The sequence below is a fragment of the Phalaenopsis equestris genome, unplaced genomic scaffold (assembly GCF_001263595.1).
Source record: "Phalaenopsis equestris unplaced genomic scaffold, ASM126359v1 Scaffold001250, whole genome shotgun sequence".
NCBI lineage: Eukaryota > Viridiplantae > Streptophyta > Magnoliopsida > Asparagales > Orchidaceae > Phalaenopsis > Phalaenopsis equestris.
This window is the reverse complement of record NW_018165689.1, coordinates 80,268-101,309: the sequence shown is the minus strand read 5'-3', so window position 1 is coordinate 101,309 and position 21,042 is coordinate 80,268. Positions and strand designations below refer to the sequence as shown.

Sequence of the window (21,042 nt, the reverse complement as noted above, 5' to 3'; positions counted from 1 at the left end):
AAAAAAAAAAAAAACAATCGAAGAAGGGGATAATTTACAAAATATCAATAAATGCAACAATATATCAAAAAAGCTCAACTTGTCTGGCCTCACATGCTTCACCACGGAAGTTTGCATCAGCTATTACCCGACAGAAGAAGTAGGGAAGAGAAGGCCAGAAAAGTGTCAGCGGAAGAGTTCAGGAAATGACCACATTATAAACTTGGCAAAGATGTCGGTCTCCAGAAACTCAATGTGGGCAGCTCTGCCAATGAAGGTATTCAAATTCTTGCCCTGGTTAGATGAGTCAAAGTTGACATCGCAACGCATGAATACTCGCTGCTTGGATGAGGGAGCTCGAATTTGATCCAGGCAGTTGTTGAGCATTTCAAGGAATATTTGAGCCTTCTTTGAGTTATCTGAAGAAGAAGCTGGAGATAGCTCGATTCTGGCTGAATGATACGGAACATAACCATCCTAAAACCAATGAAGGGATATATGCAGAACAGTTTAGTAGAAATTTGATAATTATTAACTAATACGGCCAGCATTTACAGGTATGATGCATCATGAATATGAATTTTTATCAAAATAACTCTTAAAAAGCAACTTGTTACCTCTAACAAAAAACATATTTTGAATAAGATTGGGAATTTCAATTTTGCTTCTAATTTCAACTACCAACTTAGGTTATTTTGAAGAAAGGAGATGTCTTTGTATGTGATGATTGATGACCCTCAATTTCTTCATGTCCATTTCGAGATGGAGTTGTTTAAGGGTTGGGCCACTTTTGTGTATGCTAGCTCGATACATGTTGTTAGGTGGGAGCTGTGGAATAAATTAATTGTGTTGGGTTCTAGTATGCAAGATAATTGGATGGCGGGAGGTGATTTTAAAATGATTGCAAGCCAATCTGAAAAACTAAGAGGGAGGTCAATTGACCCCAATTTAATGTCTGGTTTTAATGATTCTCTTGTCGAAGATGGTTTGTATGATCTTGGCTTTATTGGCTCAATTTTCAGTTGGAAGAGAGCCAAGTAATTGTCTCGTAAACCAGGAATGGCTTTTCATTCTACTGTTCCTCATTTGCCTAGATCGGGTTCCAACCATAGGCCAATTCTCCTCAACATTTCTCTTCTGGAAAACCCTAAGTTCACTCCTTTTAGATATCTTAACACTTAGTCTAACCATCAAAACCTTGTTAACTTTGTTGGTAGGAGTTGGAAAACCACTGAAGCAAGAAATGCTTGGTTTCTAATTTGGAAGCTTCATAAGAGCATTGCTAAGGCTCTCAGAGCGTGGAACTAGGAAACTTTTGATGAAATCCACAATAAAGTCATTAAAGCTGAAGGGGAGTGAGTCGTTTGGAAAATATTGATATAGAGAATGAAACAGTTTTTGATGACCTGCTAGCTGCTCACAAGAATTTGTTGAATTCCATTAAATGTGAAGAAGATATTCTTAAGCAAAAAGCTGGTGAGTTGCATTTCATGGAGGGGGATAGAAACTCCCATATTTTTCAGGCTTGTATCAAAAACAAAAGAAGAATCAATGCTATCTTAAGAATTCAGGATGAAAATGGAATCTGATTAACTGAGGAGGATATTCGCAACACGGGCCAATTATTTTGAGATGGATGTTTTGTAGAGTTGGCTCTCAAACTCCCGTTAACCTGGTTCTATTGGAAGACCAAAGAATATTTACAAATAACCTTGTTCAGACTGATATTCCTAGTGAAAAGGAAACTTGGGAGGCTTTAAACACTATTGATGGGAACAAATCTGCAGGCCCAAATGGTTTCACTGCTGATTTTTATAAAAAAAATATTGGCTTGTGGTTAAAAAGGAGGTGATTTCAGCGATTCAAAGCTTTTTCAGGGGTGATGACCCGTGCAATTGCTTTCTCTACTTCTACAATTATTCTAGTTGCTAAAGTGAAAGAGATGACTGGTTGGGATCACCTTACTGCTGCCAACTCAAAAAAAGAAATAGCAAAATAATTGTGGCTAGAATCCGACGTCATCTTCCCACTCTTATATCTATAAATCAATCGACTTTTGTTAAAGGCAGAGATATTACTGATAAATACTGTAGAGGACAGCACCCCACTCAAAGCTCTTATAAATTGGGTGACTCAAAGATTCGGAAAGGTATGATAAAGGTTAGAGATTGGGCTGAGATATCTATTTGTTGGAATTTTGAAGATGGAAACATTTTCTTCTGGAAAGATAACTGGTTTATGGATGACGTGTGGCATCAACAAGTAGGATACTATTAATTTAAAGGTTTCTGATTGTTGGATTGATAACAGCTGGAACCTAATTGTGCTTGAAACAGTTGGCGGTGCATGACACTGCTAACTCTATCTCCAATATCCAAATTGATAGATCTCAGAAAGGTAAACAGATTATTAGATTCCCCCCTTCTCATTCTATCACTAAAACTATGTACCGGAACCTTCATTCGTGGATGCAAGTGGATTGGGGTAAATCAATTTGGTGTAAAATACTCTCCCCTTCTATATCCTTCTTTATTTGGAGAGCTTATCATAACTTACTGCCTCTTGATGATGTGTTAAAACTTAAGGGGTTGAGACTCCCCTCTCAATGCCTTCCATGCAAGATGCAGGAAAATTTTATTCATCTGTTTTTTTAAATGCAAGTTTTCTTTGCATATTTGGCATGCTATAAAGGGCATTTTGGGTGTTCATATTCCCAGTGATGGTTGGCTGAATCTGGAGCAATGCAAATTGACTTGGAATTATAGGAATCGCTCGAAACATATAGCTGAATTAATTCCATATCTATCGATTTGGTTTATTTGGATGGTTCTTAGCTCTACCATGCATGAGGACATGGTGATCAATGCTGATAATGTTGTGGCAAATGCCATTGCTTGCATTCATAAATTTGTTTTATTTGGTCATGCTAATGCTTCTTATTTCACTAGTTTTGAGTACGTTAATCGTGATATGCCCTGCAGAAGAACGAAGAATGCTGTTAAATGTGTTCAACAGGTGATTTGGAGGAAACCACGCAAACCTTGGCTCAAAGTAAATACTGATGGCAGCTGGTCTGTTGATAAAGCTGGTGCAGGTTGTGTTTTCAAGGATAGTACAGGAAAGGGTCTTTGCTATTTTCTCTCTCCTTGTGATGTGTCTTGTGTTTTAGAATCGGAAACTTGGGCTGTTTTGTTGGCTGTCAAACTTTTTAAGATCTTTAATTGGAAATGTTTGCACGTGGAGATGGATTCTCTTAAACTTACTGAGTATTTGAGTAAGGCTAAACCGGTGCCTTGGAACATTTCGCTGCGTGTGAAGCGAATTCGTGAAATTTCTAAAGGTTTATGTGTTATTTGGAGCTACATCCCGAGGGAAGGTAATTGTCCTGCGAATTGGCTTGCAAAGAGTGGCTTTTCCTTCGAGTGTATTGTCATTGATATAGTCCCTCCACCCCCTCCTAAATTACTCCTACGTGGTGAGTTAAGCTTCCTTACATCAGAAGCAAATATCTATTCTCCTGATTTTTGGGTTTCTGTTAGTTTACTTGTATATATTGGAGATTATTTTGGGTGGGTTGTAATCTCGATTTTGTGGTTCCTTAAGTTTTTCTTGGGTGTGTAATTTTTTAGGGTTTAGAACAAACCACAAGCCAGCTTTTATATATATATATATAAACCACAAGCCAGCTTTTATATATATATATATATATATATATTGTTGAATCCGAATATATAATGTAAATCATGTCTAAGAAAAAGAGCGTACAAAAGGAAAGAGAGATAAAAAGAGGGAGTGCATAGTAAAAAACTGATTCTTTGATAACTGAATGGTTCCCGTTATTACAGAAATAGCCCCCTTATAAAGGGGTATAAAGTGCACAATTTCATGTTTGCCCTTGCTTTTTATGAGGGCATTACGAGATCCTATAGGTATAAAAAAAATGAGCCTATGGCTCAGCTACCATATCACTCTATCAGCTAAGATCAGCGGTCTTTGGGTCGTCAAGGCTCGTTCAGTCGACTCAGGTCTGGTTGTCTTACAGTAGTCCAACTTCGTTCAGCAGCTTGAGTCGGTTGCCAAGGTTCGGCTGTCAACTCTTGACTCCTTGATGAGAATCTCCTGTCCTCAAGATGGGACTAGGTTGTCAAGCAAAAGTTGAATCACCCTAATCTAACCAGTACCCTAGCCTATGAGAGGAAATTCATCTGAATTGTTCATGGTGTGTAGTGATAAGAACCTTAGGACTCTTGAAGAGTCTTGGGGACTCTTGTGAGGCAACCAACAATGTGGTTTTGAGAGTTAGGCTGATGTCTTCTCTTGATTCAATGTTCATGAACTTCGACTTGAGCAACCTTCATTTGACCAGATTCAAATCCTGCTCCAAAAGAATTATAGTTGGTTAATCAAGCCTTTTAGTTTCCCATTGATGTGACCTTTGATCTTTCTTCTATGGGCCAACATTGACCTTACTTTTGTCTCTTAGTCGGTTATTTAATCTAGATTCGCGTCTACACATTTCTCACACACATATTTAGTTATTTGATCCTCTTGCTTCTTGAAATTTGTGTTTCAATGAAAAAAAGAAAAGTTGATGCAAAAATCAGATTCATTTATTTTGTAATCAATATTTTAATAAATGAACTACCTGATTTCCGTGTTCACGACCTTCAATAAATAGGGCATGGTTTGTGTTTTTGTTGTCTGCATTGTTTGAAAATGTGTCTTTTAGCAATCAACTTCAAGAGTGTTTCCATGGCGAACGGCAAGAAATTCGCGGATCACGTCCTTACCGAGGAAATGATGGTAAAAGCTTTCAGGGCTTATGTGTCATGCTTTCATTTCGAGAAGGAACTTGAGAAGAAGCAAAAAGGAGGTAGCAACCTCGAAGAAGAGAAGTCTTGAAAAAAAAGTTGGGCAAAGTAAGCCTGCTTGAGGATAGGAAGAAGCACGGAGTGACAAAGAGGCCAAGAGAAGGGAATCGACTAGAAGGTAAAGGCGATTTGCGCAACAAGTCTACAAGAAGAAACTGGTGAAAGTTTCAGAGACGAGTATGTGTTGTCCGACTCACTGATAAATTCTCTGTTGTGGCCCGTGATCGGCCTACTGAACAACCTGCCCAAGGGACGACTGGAGCTTCACTGCCAGAAGATTGGAGGACAATGGTAATGGAACTAGGCCTCAGGAACAAAACGGTGGGCACCCAACAAGATCAGGGGGTTACAATTTTTGAACCAGACCATGGAAAAGAAGCTGCGGGTGCCCCCGCCGATGCTTGGTGATAGTTATCCTTCGTTTCGGTGGTCCGAGTTAGATTGCACCCTAGGTAAGTGGAGACGATTCGTTATGGTTAGAAGTTGCTTTTATGTACTAATGTTTGTTTGTTGATACCGTTGATGCAATCCTGGGCGTCCATTTGCCACTACCAGGTGTTGATCAAGTTCCTACTCGTGGCACAGTTGAGGGAACCCAGGCCCAGGCACAAAGCAAGGGAGAAGCGGATGACGCCACGGTCGTCCCTAAAAAAGGCCCCAAAAGGGGAACTGGCCGTCCGCAATTGGACTCGAAGATGACGGAACTCCGAGAGGAGCTAGCAGCCCTAAAGCAAGAGCACTCGACGGAGCTGAGGCTCTTCGGGTGGAGCTGGCCGACATTAGGTCAACCTGTTTAGTCCTGCAAGTCCATGCCCAAGCCCAAATCAAGCCAAACTCGATTGCGGTCATCATGCCATACGTGGTCTGCTATTGACAGTGGGAAATCCCTTCATCTCAGAAACTCTTTCTCTACATCTCCTTCCAAGTGGAGCCAGAAGCTTATGTGGTCTTCAAGTCGACCCAAAAATTCCACTTGGTCTGCCTTAAAAACAGGATCAATGACTAGGAGTGTTAATTCATTCTCAGGCCGGACAAATACTAGGGGATTCAAACCCGTCAGTCTAGAGGGGACTATAAGAAGATGAAATTCGTGTCGCCCCGGATTCGGGACCTAACCTTGACTACCAAAGGAAGGCAATAGTTTGTGGTTCAGTATATCGCCGAGGTGGTCGTGAACAAAGTCTTGAACATGTACAATTTTGGGGCCAAAACTACGAAGCTTTGGGTGGCATCGGATGCTACCAAGGAGAAGAAGCAGATGGAAAAACTCTCGCAACCTACTCAGAAAAAGTTGTGCATGAAGGCGGCTCGACAGTAAGGTTGTCGAAAGGGCAAGGGAGGAGAAAGTGATTGTCCACCCTAACGTTGTGATACCAGCTTCGGACTATACTCAATCTGTTTCTAAAACTATGATAGTAATTCAAAAGATCTCCATTGAAGAGCTAATTTTGATCGAGCGAAAACCTACTTTGATTAGTTGAGGTTCTTGGAGGGCTCGTGAGTAAGAGGGAGACCAGATTCTAAGCTATCTGAGGACTAATTTTGAAGACTCTCGGACAAACAAAGAGATAAGGAGTCGGCGACCCCCGATAAGCGACCACCATCACCTTCGTTGACAACGCTGCAAGTGGGGAGGCCGGTCGACTCCATTAAGGTTTTTGTTGAGCCTGAACCAGAATTTGAAATATTCGCAGCCGCTTAACAGGTATCTGAAGAAGAAGAGGCACGAGTAGAGCCCAAGCCTCCAAAGGCTGAGCCCACAGCTTCTGATGAAGCCTGACGCAAGAAAGGCAAGGCCCCAATGGGTGAATTGAGCACTGAACTTCCCCTGCCTCCAATTACAGGCGACTAAAGCCTCATGCAAAAAAGAGCGGAAAAAGGTCTTTGTCACCAAAGACTCTCACTTTGCCCTGTTGCACATGGAGAGGGATTGGTACCCTAGCAGCTTAGGCACCGACAAGTACGCCTCAACCATTTCTGACGTTCTTAGGTCTGAAAATTTTGATAGAAAATTAGAAAACTACGACCCTCGGGACCTCTATCATCCCATCTATCATTATCAACTGATGGGCCTTACAGCCACACTCCATTTGACTTCCCGCTACCTCGATGCCAAGGAGCCGGAATACAATGCTGAGAAGAAGGTCAAGATTGTCAAGGCTCAATCGAAGGTGGCTAAGAAGTTGTTATAACAAAGGCTTGAGGGTTGAGGTTGAGGAGTTGGAGAACGCGTTTGAGTGACTCTCTGCAATTCAAGATGAGAACAAAGTTTTATCTGAAAAGGTGGCCACAATGAAAACTAAGGAGGAGTTTTCCGACGGTTAGGCCAAGCAACTCCGGCTCGATACAAAGCTGGCAATCGACCAGCTCGGGCGTGTCAGAATGGTCGATCCAAAGTACTCCGACTTGAACAAACACACCAAGCTTTTCTCCGCCACTCCAACAAGAAGTGGTAAGTTTGAAAATGAGCAGGGGGCGAACAACTGCTTGCCTAATACTTGATCTGGCTGCTCTAATCCCTACACTTAGAAGATTTTGTCTTTTATTTACAACAGGGGAAAAACTTGTAATGAAAAATGTTGGGAGATTTTATATAGGTTTTGTAATGATAAGAAAATTTTTGTAACCGACCGATTTAATGAAATGAAATACGGCTTTCAATCGATTTTTTATCATTATTTCACTTTTACCTTTTCTATATTTTATCACTTACTAGTTGTGTCGCGTGTGCATTAGTCGATTGCTCATCCTTTAAGAGAGTTTTTTTAGTCGGGTTTGAACATGTTTTCCGCCCGATTTAAGTCTTATTTTACCCCGTCTTGTTCGTTTGGTCGAATTGCCACCTCAAATGGAGTAACCATTGAAGCATGCTTCTGTGATGATTTACTCATTACCCTTCAAGGAGTTTATCGCTACTAGCCAGAGAAACACCTCCAGAGCTTCACCCAGCTCAAGTTTAGAGATGTAGGATTTTTTATGCTTGAGAGTTGAGGGTCCGATTTTTCTTTTAAACGTCAGTCGGGCATCTTGCATCGATGTCAGTCGTTTTAAGTGTTTCATACCATCAAATGGCTTAATTATTGTTAGTTTTTGGTATCGATGCCCAGCTCGTGTCGTACACTTATCATGTTTCAGTCACTTGGTTGGATCTCCCCCGCTGACAGAATGCCCCCTATTATTAAGCAGATCTTCTCGCTGTTTTCGCAGGGGTAGCCGCCAAAACTCGATATTGGGGTGATTTGCTCGATACTTTTCGCGGAGCTCGTCGCTACTAAACAAGGAATCACCTACAGAATTATATCTAACCAAGTTTAGAGACAGGTTTACGATGTGTGATCATTGCGGGCTATTTGGTCTTACATTATGCCAATCAAGCGAATCAGCGTCGTCAGTTTTATTGCTAGAGTTCAAGTCTGCTGAGTGTTGGCTAGGCATTGAGGCACACAAACTCCTCGAGTTCCCCGAGTGTTGTTCAATCCTGAGGTTACACATTCAATCAGCCAACTCAGGTTTTTAATATTTCTTAAGGAAAAAAATTATAAGTTTGTTGGAATGAAACCGTTTTTTCTATTATCTTTCATATGATTGATACAATCATATAATAAATTACTAAGGAAAAAAACACTTGAGATCATCTATGCTCCATGTATGAAGGACCCCCTTGCTAGTGTAAGCTTGTACGCTTCAAGGGCAACCCTTTGGTTTAGACTAGACTTGGGCCGGCCCAAGTCTAGTCAAGTTTACAGGCCGACTGTTCGCAAGCAGCTGGATCGACAATCTTAAGTACAAGGTTCCCAAGAGTGAAATTGTTCTCTCGGTCGAGTTTGTTAGCGAGCAATGCATCTTGATTTCCTCGAGCTAAAAAAGAGAATTTGTCTGCCTTTCTTCTGCATGGTCGAGAGCGAGCATTGCTCCTTCACTGTTAGCTTCCTCTCAGTCGGCTAGATTCTCCTTGTCAAAAGTTGTTGTTACTATCCACTAGTTATGGTGGCTATGGTGGTGTTGTATTTGAATAGCTATGTCGCCTCCATTCTGTGGGACAAAATGAAGCACCAGCCCCAGCTGCTCAGCCAACTATACCATTCAATTCTTCGTTCATCTTTTTCCTCGGTCCTTAATTTTTCTCAGTTTATCTCCAATATGGCCAAGGGTTCGTCTATAGGTGTTATGGAAAAAGCAAACTTTTTAAAAGTTTTTGTATGTATTATAAATGTTTTCTTTTTTAACAAAGTAAGAGAGCAACTTTCATACTATGACCACATTCTAGTAGGGATGCTTATTAAATACAAAATTTCACCATAACAATTTCTAGATAAACAACATGCAAATAATATCCCAATGAAATTATGACGGCGGCCCAAAAAACACCGTAAGAAAAAAAATTCCCAACACAGATGCTTCCTCTTCTTCCTTCTTCAACATCACAAATAACTCAACCAAATTACCTCTAAATTGTGGTGGAGTTAAAAAGATGTGTAGCTCAGAAAAAAAACCTACAAAAAATTTATCAAATTAAAAGGGCCAGTGATTCAAATTTTTTTTACAATCTAGGATACACTATGTAAATTTAAGATCATATGTGCAAGAAAATAAAAACAAACGAAAACACACACACAAAATTATACAATTCATAGCTTCTAAGTCTTAGGCTTGACAAAAATTGCCTTATTTTGATCCAAAAAAAAAACAAAAATTATGGCTTGAAATTACAATTTTCAATACATCAAACTTAAATTACCATAAAAACATTAACTTTCTAGCCTTAATTTCAGCAAGAAAAATTTCCAACTACAAAATCTCATTTCCAGCAATCTCGGATTCTCTGCTACAGTAAGAAAAGAAAATTAGAAGTGCACTACAAGTATGCAAACATGACGATAGTAGAAAATTTTGCCGAAAGCAAAACAACCCAGCAATTATGGCAACAACCATCCCACCTCTCTATCTATAGCATGGCAAGTTAGAGATGCTGAGTGCAGCGGTAAAAATAATAGAGCGGTAAAAACCTTTCAAAATTAGAGCTGAATAGGTGACAGAAAAATAACAAGAACCAATCACGTGCTACATCCAAATGATCAAGAAAATTGAGCTAGAAAATCCAATGAAAGCTAAATCAACACAACTAACGGCATAACCAAACAGATCAAGATAATAAAAAAATACAAAAAAACACATCTTGTTCTCATAAACACTATCATCGTAGGCATGCTAAAAAATGGGAAAACCAAAACAAAGAAATATAGAAGACTAAAATAATATTAAAACACATGATTGAGCATTTTTACTGCCTAAAGAGCATCAGATTTGCATCAGCTAGGTGGGGGCAGCAGCAGAAGTTCTATATTATGTAAGGTTTATAATAATTTACTCAAGCTTACGTGGGAGAAGTTCATACTCGCACCATGTACGCAGCCCTAAACTCTTTCATGCAGTAGCAATTGACCCTTAGAATTCCTTCAAACAAATTAATAGAACAGAAAATCAACCAACACACAATCCAAGCTAACTAAATATGGTCAAGAGGATCCATAAAACCGAATACAATGGGTTCACTAAACCTCCTGGGTCAGAAAGGAGTTCAGGTGACATCCTTAGAACCCAAGAAAGCAAGATCATAGTAGTTAGAAAGTGTGTAGTTCTTGAACTGGGGGAGAATATTATGCCAAAGCAAGCATATAAATCCTCCCGATGGGAGCAATATTAATATCAGCAACCCATTGTTCATCAAAAGAAACTTATAATTCCTAAAATTCAAACAATATGAGAAAAGAGTCAAATTCTAAACACATCAAATGCATCCAAGAGCATGATTTAAAATTATAAAGGACAGTGCGGCAATGCTTTGTTGGATAGAATGACTGAATGAGTTCAACATTTAGTAACTCTAAAAAGAACATACAAAACCAAAACATGAAACAAGATTATTTACTAAATTCAAAACAGACTAGCTCAGAAAATCAAGAAAATGGAATATCACTTATATGCACATAAACTATCTGACATTTCAAAAAAAATAAAAAATAAATAAATAAATCTTTATTAAAAAAAGTATGTGTCAAATGAATACCTGTGGAGAGGATAGTAGGATAATATTCTTGAAGTTCTCCAAGGTCTTCTGCTGAATAAGATAAAAAACAGGTTTAAGTATTTCTACAAATTGAAGTGTAACTAACAAAATTGTAGAAGATGAAAAAGCAGAAAGTTAAAATATAAAGACAGCGGGTTAAGTTTTCCATCTCAGGTACTCTCAAGCATGAAATCAGGTTTGCTAAACGCATGTACTAAAACGTGATTTGATAACAATGTGCTGAGACACTAGAGACCTCCACTTAGCATCCTTCTCACACTTCGTGAGTTGAGTAGGTGTCTGCTTGGCTCTGTCAATCACTAAAGTGTTTGCAAGAAGCGCTCAAAAAGCAAGTTGCAGCTTTTCACTCGTCTCATTTGGGTATGTTCATTTACTCCAGTTTGTTAAATAAATGTTGGTATGTTCATTTACGCCTTTTCAATAAATAATAGGAATATTTACATAAATATCACTCAATTCTTATATATTTACATATCTGCCATCCAAACTTCATTTTTTACATATATCACCTTACATATGCATAAAAAGGTGCATTGCACTTTTTAAAAGTTAAAATAGTGATTTTTCTTGAGGTGATATGAAAAACTTGGCTAGTATAAATATAGCCGTAGATATGTAAATGAATAAGAATTAAGTGGAATGTATGACAAATGGCCGGCTATAATATCTTTAAATTCAAGCTTTAAAAATAAGAGCATTTTATCACAAATTGAGGTTATTTTCTCAAATAAATTGAAATGCACTTCGAGTCAAGGCAAAGGATTTTGATTAAAAGCCACAAAAAATCATAAAATAAACGTTCGATCACAAATTTTAATTCCCATAGCTTATGTATTTCAATATGACCTTATTACTACATATTTACAAATAGAAGAGAAATTGGTTAGATCAAAACTGTTTAAATGATTTATGATCTGTTTTTTTTTTTTTTTTTTTGGGGGGGGGGGGGGGGGGGCCACCCCACCGCTGCTCATTTTTTCCCGTTTGATGTGGCGGTGTCGTCGCCACTTCCTGCGGTTTAGTGCGAATGCGGAAAGCCAACTATACACCACACCCCAACTTCGTCGACACGGCTTTTAACCCCGTGCCCCTTGTGCCAAGCCCTAACACAGTTGGAAGTTGATCCCGCGAAACAAAGAACCCGCGATCTTCTCCCCTCCCCTTCTCTTCTCCGGCCCGTGACGGTTCCTAGTCGTCTTCCTCCTCTTCTTCTTGTTCTTGTCTTCCTATTCTGGTGTATCATTTAACTATATTTTGCATGTTTATCTTGTAAAGTGAATTTGATTCTGATGTATCGTATATAAGGTTGTATTTGTTATGTTCCAAACAATTTAACTAAACAGGGACAGAATGACTATTTTTTCTAGAAACAGTTGATCCACAGCTGTTTTCACAGAGCTGCAACAAACAACCAGTCAGCTTCCCCGCAGCAACTTCCCCACAGCAGCTTCCTGGAACAGCACAGCTGCAGCTGAAAAGCAGGAAAGCTGCAGCTACGCTAAACATAGCCTTAGTGTCAATCAAGTACATAAAACCTAGAAAAGAAGATTCTATTGATCAAATTTGTTTGTATCTGTATTAATGAAAGTTGTGTGGTTTTAATGAGGGAAAAAGAATGTTGGTTAGGAATATTTTGATGGTGAAAATATATATGAAAGTTATATAAAGATGTATCAGAAGTTAATTGAAAGTATTATGTAAGATTTAGAACATCAAAAACAAAGAAAAATTCATTCATAATAAGGGCTTGTTTATCTCAACATGAATCCATTGTTAGTGTTATACAAGAAAAAGACAAAAACAGACTCGTCAGAGGAGAAAGAAAAAGAAGATTTCAAAGATAAAGAAATTCAAACTAAAGGGGGAAGAGATTTAGGGAAATGAAAGAAAATGATGACTAATCAGTTCCATATAGCATGTTTTAAGAAATTTAAAAATATATGCATTTAATTTTAGCTTTGCAAGAAACTAGGTGTGTTTTTATGCAATCATTAAGTTTATAATTTATAGATTGTTGGCACCATTTTTTGATGTCAAGCCTGCAAGATGATATTTCACTCTCCCGGAGTGCCCCAAGACTTGTAAACATCCGGTCGAGTGACTTGAAGAGCATCGCACTTAACCATGCAGGTTTTGGCCTCGGCGCACCTGTGCCGCGTCCTGGCGCTCCCCTCTTTTGGGCTAGGCCAGCTCCGGCCAGCCCCGGCCAACCCCGGCCAACCACATCCTGGCGCGCTCACGCTTTCATCAGGCTGGGCGCGCCTATGCCAGCCCTGCGCTAGATCCACGCCAAGAAACATAGAACCAAACATGCCCGGGACATTCTGAGGCGCACCCGTGCCTTTTTTTGGTCCAGCACCCCCACACAGATCCATGTTGGGTCTGCATCGGGCAACAAAGAACAAAGCGCAACCGCGACAAATCTGGGAGAACCCACGATAGCCTTCTGTCTGGCGCACCCGAGCGAGACTCGTGTTGGGCCAGCGTTGGGAACCCGTAATGGCAGCGCGCTAAGGCAATTTTGGGGCGTGCCCGCACCTGACTGCATGCAGTGGGCACACCCGCACCAAGCCCTGACCTACTCAATAATTGAGCTGGTCCCCACAGCTGAACTTGGGGACCATTTTGAACTTTGGGCAACCTAGGCTACTCCCCTGAGCTAGCCACTTGTCCAAGCTAAAGTTTTGCATGTCGGACAAGCATGTCGAGTGCCACCTTCCTTTTCTGGAAAAGATCATTTTTTACGTTGGAAGCTAAATAAAAACTAAAATTGTGAAGTGGTAAAGACTACATTTTCCACCTCCATTTTCATTTCCCCCAAGAGAAGAGTGAAGTGGTAAAGACTACTTCGTATTCACTGGACTCTCAACGTGAAGGAGAGCTTCATCTTTACAAGCGATGTGATCGGAGCACAGGCGAGCAAAGAGAACGTTTCCCCAACATTGCAAAGATGAGAACTCTCTAGCCTCCTGCAATTTCATTTCTAGTGAGCCCCTTTGGTTTGGATGATAGAGGAATTAGGTTAGGATTTTGTGCTAGAAAGAAACTCATAGGTCAAGAGTTTTTTGTGATCCACCTACGAATCCAAGAGCGAAAACCTACCAAATTCTAGCCCCCTAAACCCCAAAAATCGGGATTCCGGCAATCCCACATTTGCCCGGCAATTTTGTTCTATGGATGGGGAGGATGAAATCAATTTTAGGTTTAAACAACGAAAATTCTCGTGAACTTTGACGTTCCCTAGACTACGAAAGTTTCCCTTCATGAGGCTCCTCAACAACATGCCAGGTGAATAGAGGCGTTCAATCGTTGCTTCACACGGCGGTTGATCGACGAATTCATAACCATCCCGCCTTAGGGATCCCGTGAGGTCATTAGGGCGAGCTCGATTTGTCGTCAAGACCAATTGAGTGTGATTTCTTAAATGAATTTGCATTCACGAAATGTGTATCACCTAATTTTTTTTTTTTAAATTGAATCAAAAACACCCCCTTTAGCATGTGTCGTCGACCGACCGCACATATCATTCAATTTAATCGATTAACTTCTGGACCGATCAATTTGATTGACCGTTTCCATCGGTTTGACCGATCGGCCGTCCCTGACTCGATCGGCTTCACCAACCCTTTTCGTCAACTCGATCGATCGACAACCACCAGCCCGATCAATTCGATCGTATCAGTCAGTTCAAACGATCAGCTGCCACCTGCCTGATCGGCTCCAGCAACCCTATTCGTCGACTTGAACGAACGGCCACCACCGGCCTGATTGATTCGATCGACCGTATCAGTCGGTTTGACCTACGAGCCTGACTGACCCTCTTCGTCAACTCGATCAATCGATCATGAGAAGCACGATCGATTCGATCGATCGTGCATGTCAATTTGACCAATCGGCCGCCACCACCAGCCATATCAACTCGACCGACCCCTTTCGTCGACTTGAACGATCGACTGCAACCGTCCTGATTGACTTGATCGATCGTCCCCATCGCTTCAACCGATCGACCATCACCAGCCAGTTTGGATTGACTGATTATTGCATGCAAATGGTGCATTATTGCATCTCTGCTACACATTGCCTGCTTGATCACACTTGCACTCTGTCGTGCTCCTGTGAGCATATAACCTCTTATGCTCATAGTGAGTGTCTATGCCCTACTTCGGCACACTACTACGTGCCTTGTTTCTTAGCACCCTTATGTCGTCGTATACCACGCCCTTGCGCGTTCACACTCATACTCGTGCACCCTTGTATGTCTTTTTGCATAGCATGTTGCATGTTTGCATTTCATATGCATTTAGTTTGCACCTGAGCTCATGTCCATACACACTCAGTTCCACACTCATTTGCCTTTTGTAGGGACGGCTTGCACGCCAAGCCTACCCAACGTGTGATTCTACATAACGAGAATCACACATCTTCATTTCCTACTGCACCATTTCGAAGCCCCATAGGATTGTCATAGCAATACTAGACAAGGTTCATGCGTCCTAGCCTCTGAACCTGCCTAGAAAGCAATGCACTTTCACTCGGGTATGCGACTTTCAGCAAGCTTGGGTATTACTCATCCCCCGTGACAGCACCCTACGCTGTCACGAGCACGTTCCTCTGCATGAAGCGTGTGCTTGTTTGATTGCATAGTGTGCCATACCATGTATATGTCAGTCATATGTATGTCTGTTTCGTCGCAATTGGAGCAAGGTGTAATTCTCCCCCATAGCGTCCTATAACCTATGTGACCCAGCGCAATATTTTTTGTGCAGTGTGCCCTGCATGTACATCTTTACAATGTCGACATATTCATCACTCGTATATGCCACTGTACACTTGTGATGAATATTTGTTCTCGTGATCACTCCCGCCTCGACAAAGCGACCACAACGTACTAACTCACTTTGCATCCACATGTGCATTCTTGATTGTCTCGACGGCGAATCAGATTCATAGTTGAGGCACCGACTGCAGATCACGAAGCGACAACAAGTATTGCCTATGAGGATGTCTCAATGGGTAATATTAGCTATTGCACTGTGACTAGCACGCTTATGTTGTGCTAAGGTTCCAAAGGGTCTAATAGATGTTATTGAGGTTTTTCTTCTTCCAAGACCTTTATTTAAAATATAAATAATTCTTTCTTCTCCAAAGACCTTTTTTTTTAAATATAAATAAAAATTATATTTTTTTACTACGTAGGCCTCATACTTTCAAAATCTATTTTGAGATTACATGCATCCTTAGCTTAGATCACACGTAGTGTTAATCTTTTAAAGCTTTTGTAAATGCAAAAATAGCATCTAGTGGCACCCCTTAGAATCTTTGGATCCTTAGGATGGGGTTGAGGTCGGTCATCTCATCAAAACATACGCCAGACTTTGTCAACACCTTTGCACACACTTAGATGTTGTGACTCGAACACTAAACATTTGATAGTGTGCTAGGCTAGGACTAGAGAGCTATGTTGTTTTTTTTTTTATCTCTAGCTATTGTTCTCTGTTGATTTTGTTGTCCTAGTCAGACATCTTTTAGTGTGTTGCCTTTTGTGTATTCGCTGGGGTGTGACACATGCGCACTAATATATTATGGGCGATCTTCTTGCCTCCTCCAACGAGGCATGGTTCACTATGTTGCATGTAGTTATACTAACCCAGTTTTCATGCAAATCGATTCCTTTTTTACTTTTGTTATGTATCTTTAGAGTCCCCAGGCTCAGGTCCGTATTCGAAATAAGGTACGAGCACTAGTTCTGATACACTTAATGGGCGGGACCACGTGACAAGGATCAGAAACTACAGGCTCATGTCTTGTAGCTTAATTCTAAATCTCTTTAATGTATATAATTAGAACCAAAATTATATATCCGGTCTGCTCTTTTTTTTTTCTATTTTTTGGGATATGTTATCGATCCAACAATATTCAATCTTTTATTATTCATACTTCGCTTGTTTACTTTATTGTGTGTTTGTCAACTACTCATTTTTTTTGAGTTGTGGCTTATCTAGACTCTCAACAAATATAATTTAGGCCCCCTAATAACATAAATTTTTAAATTTTCTATAAAAATCCTAATAAAAGATTAATACTAATCAAAATTTAGAATTAAAGTAGTCCAAAGATTTTCAAACCCTGCTTTTACTTTCCTGCATGACCTTCAGATCAGAGTTAGAATAATTTTGCATAACATGACATCACCCAAGTCAAGACTAATAGGGTCTCCATATTAGGACTTGTGTAGATAACAACAGCATATTGCATGTCCCTAGGAGAAGTCATCACGCTTCATTAACTCGTCTGATCAAACATAAGATTTCTACTTAATTAGTTGTCTAGGGTGTTAGAAGCTTCCCCGACCCAGACGGAGAATAAGTCCTTTACAAGAGTGTCTCGGCTTCATTAGTCATACCCCTCTTTTCTTTCCACTCCAATGGCTTTGTCGCCACTTCGACAGGTCTAAGTCCCATCTTTTCCTTCTACCTACAGAGGGTCATAGGTTTTAGAGTTTCATTCTGTTGACCTTAGGGCTACCGAGGCTCCTTTAGACGATGCAATTCATGAATTGGTGACAAGGGGCCTCTGGTCGGGATAGGTAGACTTCTTTTACGATTAGAGTTGTTAAAGTCGCCACTATATACAGGACAACAAAATATTTTGCAGAAACTAGAAAAAAAAAGGCGGACTGCCCACCAGTTACCAGAAGGTTATTATCATATATTAAAGCATAAGTTTGATCAAATAGGATCATAACTTTCCCTTCCCACTGAACGAAAATGCAGCCAAAAGCACTTTTAGCATACATCGTTTATTTTTCCTTTTAATAATGATAATTTCAATTTTCCTTTTAATATTGACAGTTACTTTTTTCCTTCTAATAAATAAGAGCTAATGCATTCCGGGTCTCGGTCTAATACTTCCGAAAAATATAGCTGCAAATTATATTGAACTGTTCACCAACACACATGAACTCTCTTTAAGGGGTTTCAGATTAAAAAAAATCTAGAGTTCTATACCCTTACACATTATAGAAGAGAATTTCCCATTCACTCTTGAAGGGTCGGATAATCATAAAATTAATGGATGCATTGAAACTGACAACAATAGTTGGTTCTAAAATGAAATTCAAAAATACCAATCGCACCTGGGAAGAGACGATGATGAAATGAAAGTTATCTCATAAATTTACAATCTTAGACTTGCTCATGAAGAGAATTGTGATCAATTTAACAACAAGATCAATAATAATATTAAATTATTGCCAGCATTGATTAATTAAAGGTATTGGAAAATATTGAAAAGGTGGTTTATATTACCTTACACAGCTTGTAAAAGAAAGTATTCTGGAGATCAGCATCATCACTGAAAGTAAGCTGATGGATGCACTGACTGTTTTTGAGTTTCTTCAATACCCACAAACCAGAGTTGAACAAGGAGTTCGAGCTGTACCAGTACCCCAAGTGCGGCCCAGAAACTGACATATACGTATGAAGGTTTTTATGATACGGATCAAACAACCTGTCTGTAAAATTACACATGGTATTCAGAAAAATATTTGATTAGTATGCACAAATTAAGTTTCAAGTTATAGACAAAACCTGCTAAGGCAGTTCTTATTATAATGTTTCCAATAGAATGGCCTACAAAACTAAGCTTCAAGTCCTTGCAACCTCCATATCTTGAAAGCTTGTCAATCTTTTTTTTAACAAAAACAGTCACTTCTTCAGCCAATCTGCTTCCCATTTCCCTTAAGTCTCCCGAAGTTCTTTCTTCATTAACCTCTGACATTAGACACTCAGTACCTGGATCTAGCAACAGCCACTGATTCCTAACTAAACGGAGATCCAGATGGTGTCCCTGTATTGGCATATATTTGGGAAATGGAATCAAGAAACCATGAAAGCAATACAATCAATATAATAACAGTAAGAAAATAGAGCCATTCTAGTAAATACAAGTGCAGCTTCAATCATCCAATGCTCCTGATATTATGTCAGAAAAAAATATGAATGAGCACATTTTCGTAGAAAATAATATATATATATATATATGTATATAGATATATTCAATAGGTTTTCTCTACTAGGGTTTACTCTGGTCGCGACATGACGACTCGAGTAGCCCTCGATACCTTTAAGCCGGTAGACAACATATCCTATTTCGTCGTTTCGTCGTGCTCGAAGAAAGGTAGAGGTTTGCGTCAAAGCAATTTCATCACCTCTCACAAAAGACTGGGAAGGGGCTGCGTCATTGCAGATTTGTCATCCTCCTCCGCATGAACATCAACCCCGACTTCTCCCTGCAACAGAGGCTCGATTCGATAGCTTCGATTTTACGTCCCGCACAACTTTTCTTCTTCGACATAGCTAGGACACAATCGAAGCTCCTCCTTCGCATTCCTCCTCGACTCAGCTCGACAGTAGCGTGATCCTCTACTCCAAAGTTCAGCTTCAACTCCTCATTTCTTTCTTTGTTTTTTCTCTGCTGCTTCGATGGCCACGGGTCCGCCCTCGAATCAGTACTTAGGCAAAAAAATCCTTTGTTGAGGAGCTTGGAAAGGGTCTAGACTCTGAGAAGGTTGTCGACCATGTGGTGTTTTCTCAGATCTATCATGGTTCTCTTGAATAGATAGCCGATTGTCAGTTCGTTAAGAGGACTTGTAGGAATGGTGGTAAGGCCACTCTTATTTTTTTGAGGTCTCGAAGGCACTACTCTGATTGGAAAATGCAATTTCATACTCATTGGAAAATTTCAATAGGGGCATCTCAAAATAGAGGTTATTTGCAATGCTTTTGAGGATCTCAAACTGGTAGGACAATGGAAGGTTGGTCTCTTTGATGAGAGACATGTGATAATACAATTGACTAAGGACGAAGACTATGCTAGGAAATTCTCCAGAAAATACCTCACCATTGAAGAAAAATCTATGAAGTTGCTCAAGTGGTCTCTTGAATTTGAACCAAACCAAGAACCACCTACAGTACCGATATGGTTTAAGTTACCTGGGCTTAAGTTGCATATTTTCAATTATCATGTCTTTTATCCCATTGGGGTCATACTTGGGAGACCAATGAAATTATACATACGTTGCCAGAATCCTTGTGGAGAGAGATATCACTTTACCTAACATTGAGGAAATTTGGCTTGACACTGCACATAACGAGTACTAGCAACAGATTGTCATGGAATAAAGACCATACTATTGCATCCATTATAAGATGTTTGGACACACTTGAAAAATGTTTCAGACTCCACCCTAACTTGAAACCCCAACCTCAAGTGTCTCACCTAACTACTCAAGAAGCACTTATTCCACCAGCAAATATGGTGGAAACTGCAACTAGAGAGGATATTGCCCCTGATTTTGCCCTAGAGGAGCACGCCTCACTACCTCAACCCCTTCATGTTGCCAAAAATGAGGATACTCTCTTTTTGGTGCCAGATGATGCTCTATAAGCTATGGAAACAATTATTGTTGATGTTCAGGGCACTCAAACCGTGGCGGAGTGTCAAGTTCAAGGTGTGCAACAGATAGAAATAGCCCCCATTGATGATCGATTCAGTGATAAGAAGGGACAACCCTTGGAAGATCATTAGAAAGTTTACAAAACAGAAAGAAGAAAAAAGGACTAAATGAACTCAGGAATTTACAGGAAGATGTTTTGCTCGTTTCAGGTTAAAGCCCTCATCATAGTTTTGTGCTCGACTCCCTACTCATCATGATTAAGTTCTCTGGATGACCATTTTTACTTTTTGGGAAAATTGTCCAGGTTTTTTTGAGGTATACTTGTAACTTTTTGGTTACCTTCTGAGTCTTCTATGCCTTTTGAGTGGGTTCCAAGCACCCGCTCACTAAAACCTTCGTATCTTCTTCCCATCAATGAAAATTTTATTTTGGCAATAAATATATATATATATATATATATATAAATATATATGTATTTGTGTGTATTTGTGTGTGTGTGTGCGCCGCTCGCCTTGATTCTTTAGTAGTGCAGCCTAGCGTACGTCTCTTGGAGTCACGGGTTTGATCCAGCCTGAGTGCATCTACCTTGCAGTGCGGGATCGAGTGGCTAGACACATGAGGGTGGTTGGGGGCTCGTATCTTAGCCT

At 40.0% G+C, this 21,042-nt stretch overlaps 2 protein-coding genes across 3 annotated transcripts in view; one reads left to right on the top strand and one right to left on the bottom strand.

Annotated features, from left to right (window-relative positions):
• The window catches only part of LOC110033666, a 1,308-nt gene extending 1,165 nt beyond the window's left edge, over window positions 1–143 (top strand). Inside the window, exon 2 of the mRNA XM_020737722.1 lies at window positions 74–143. Coding sequence (XP_020593381.1) covers window positions 74–143 — 70 coding nt within the window. The remainder of the gene's footprint in view (window positions 1–73) is intronic.
• LOC110033667 (protein FAM135B-like) overlaps window positions 1–21,042 on the bottom strand; it is a gene marked incomplete in the record, with an annotated part of 63,419 nt that overhangs the window by 2,042 nt on the left and 40,335 nt on the right. The window contains 4 exon segments of one of the 2 annotated variants that reach the window (XM_020737723.1): window positions 1–456; window positions 10,918–10,965; window positions 18,246–18,451; window positions 18,528–18,786. In XM_020737723.1, coding sequence (XP_020593382.1) covers window positions 166–456; window positions 10,918–10,965; window positions 18,246–18,451; window positions 18,528–18,786 — 804 coding nt within the window. 2 annotated transcript variants of the gene reach the window in all.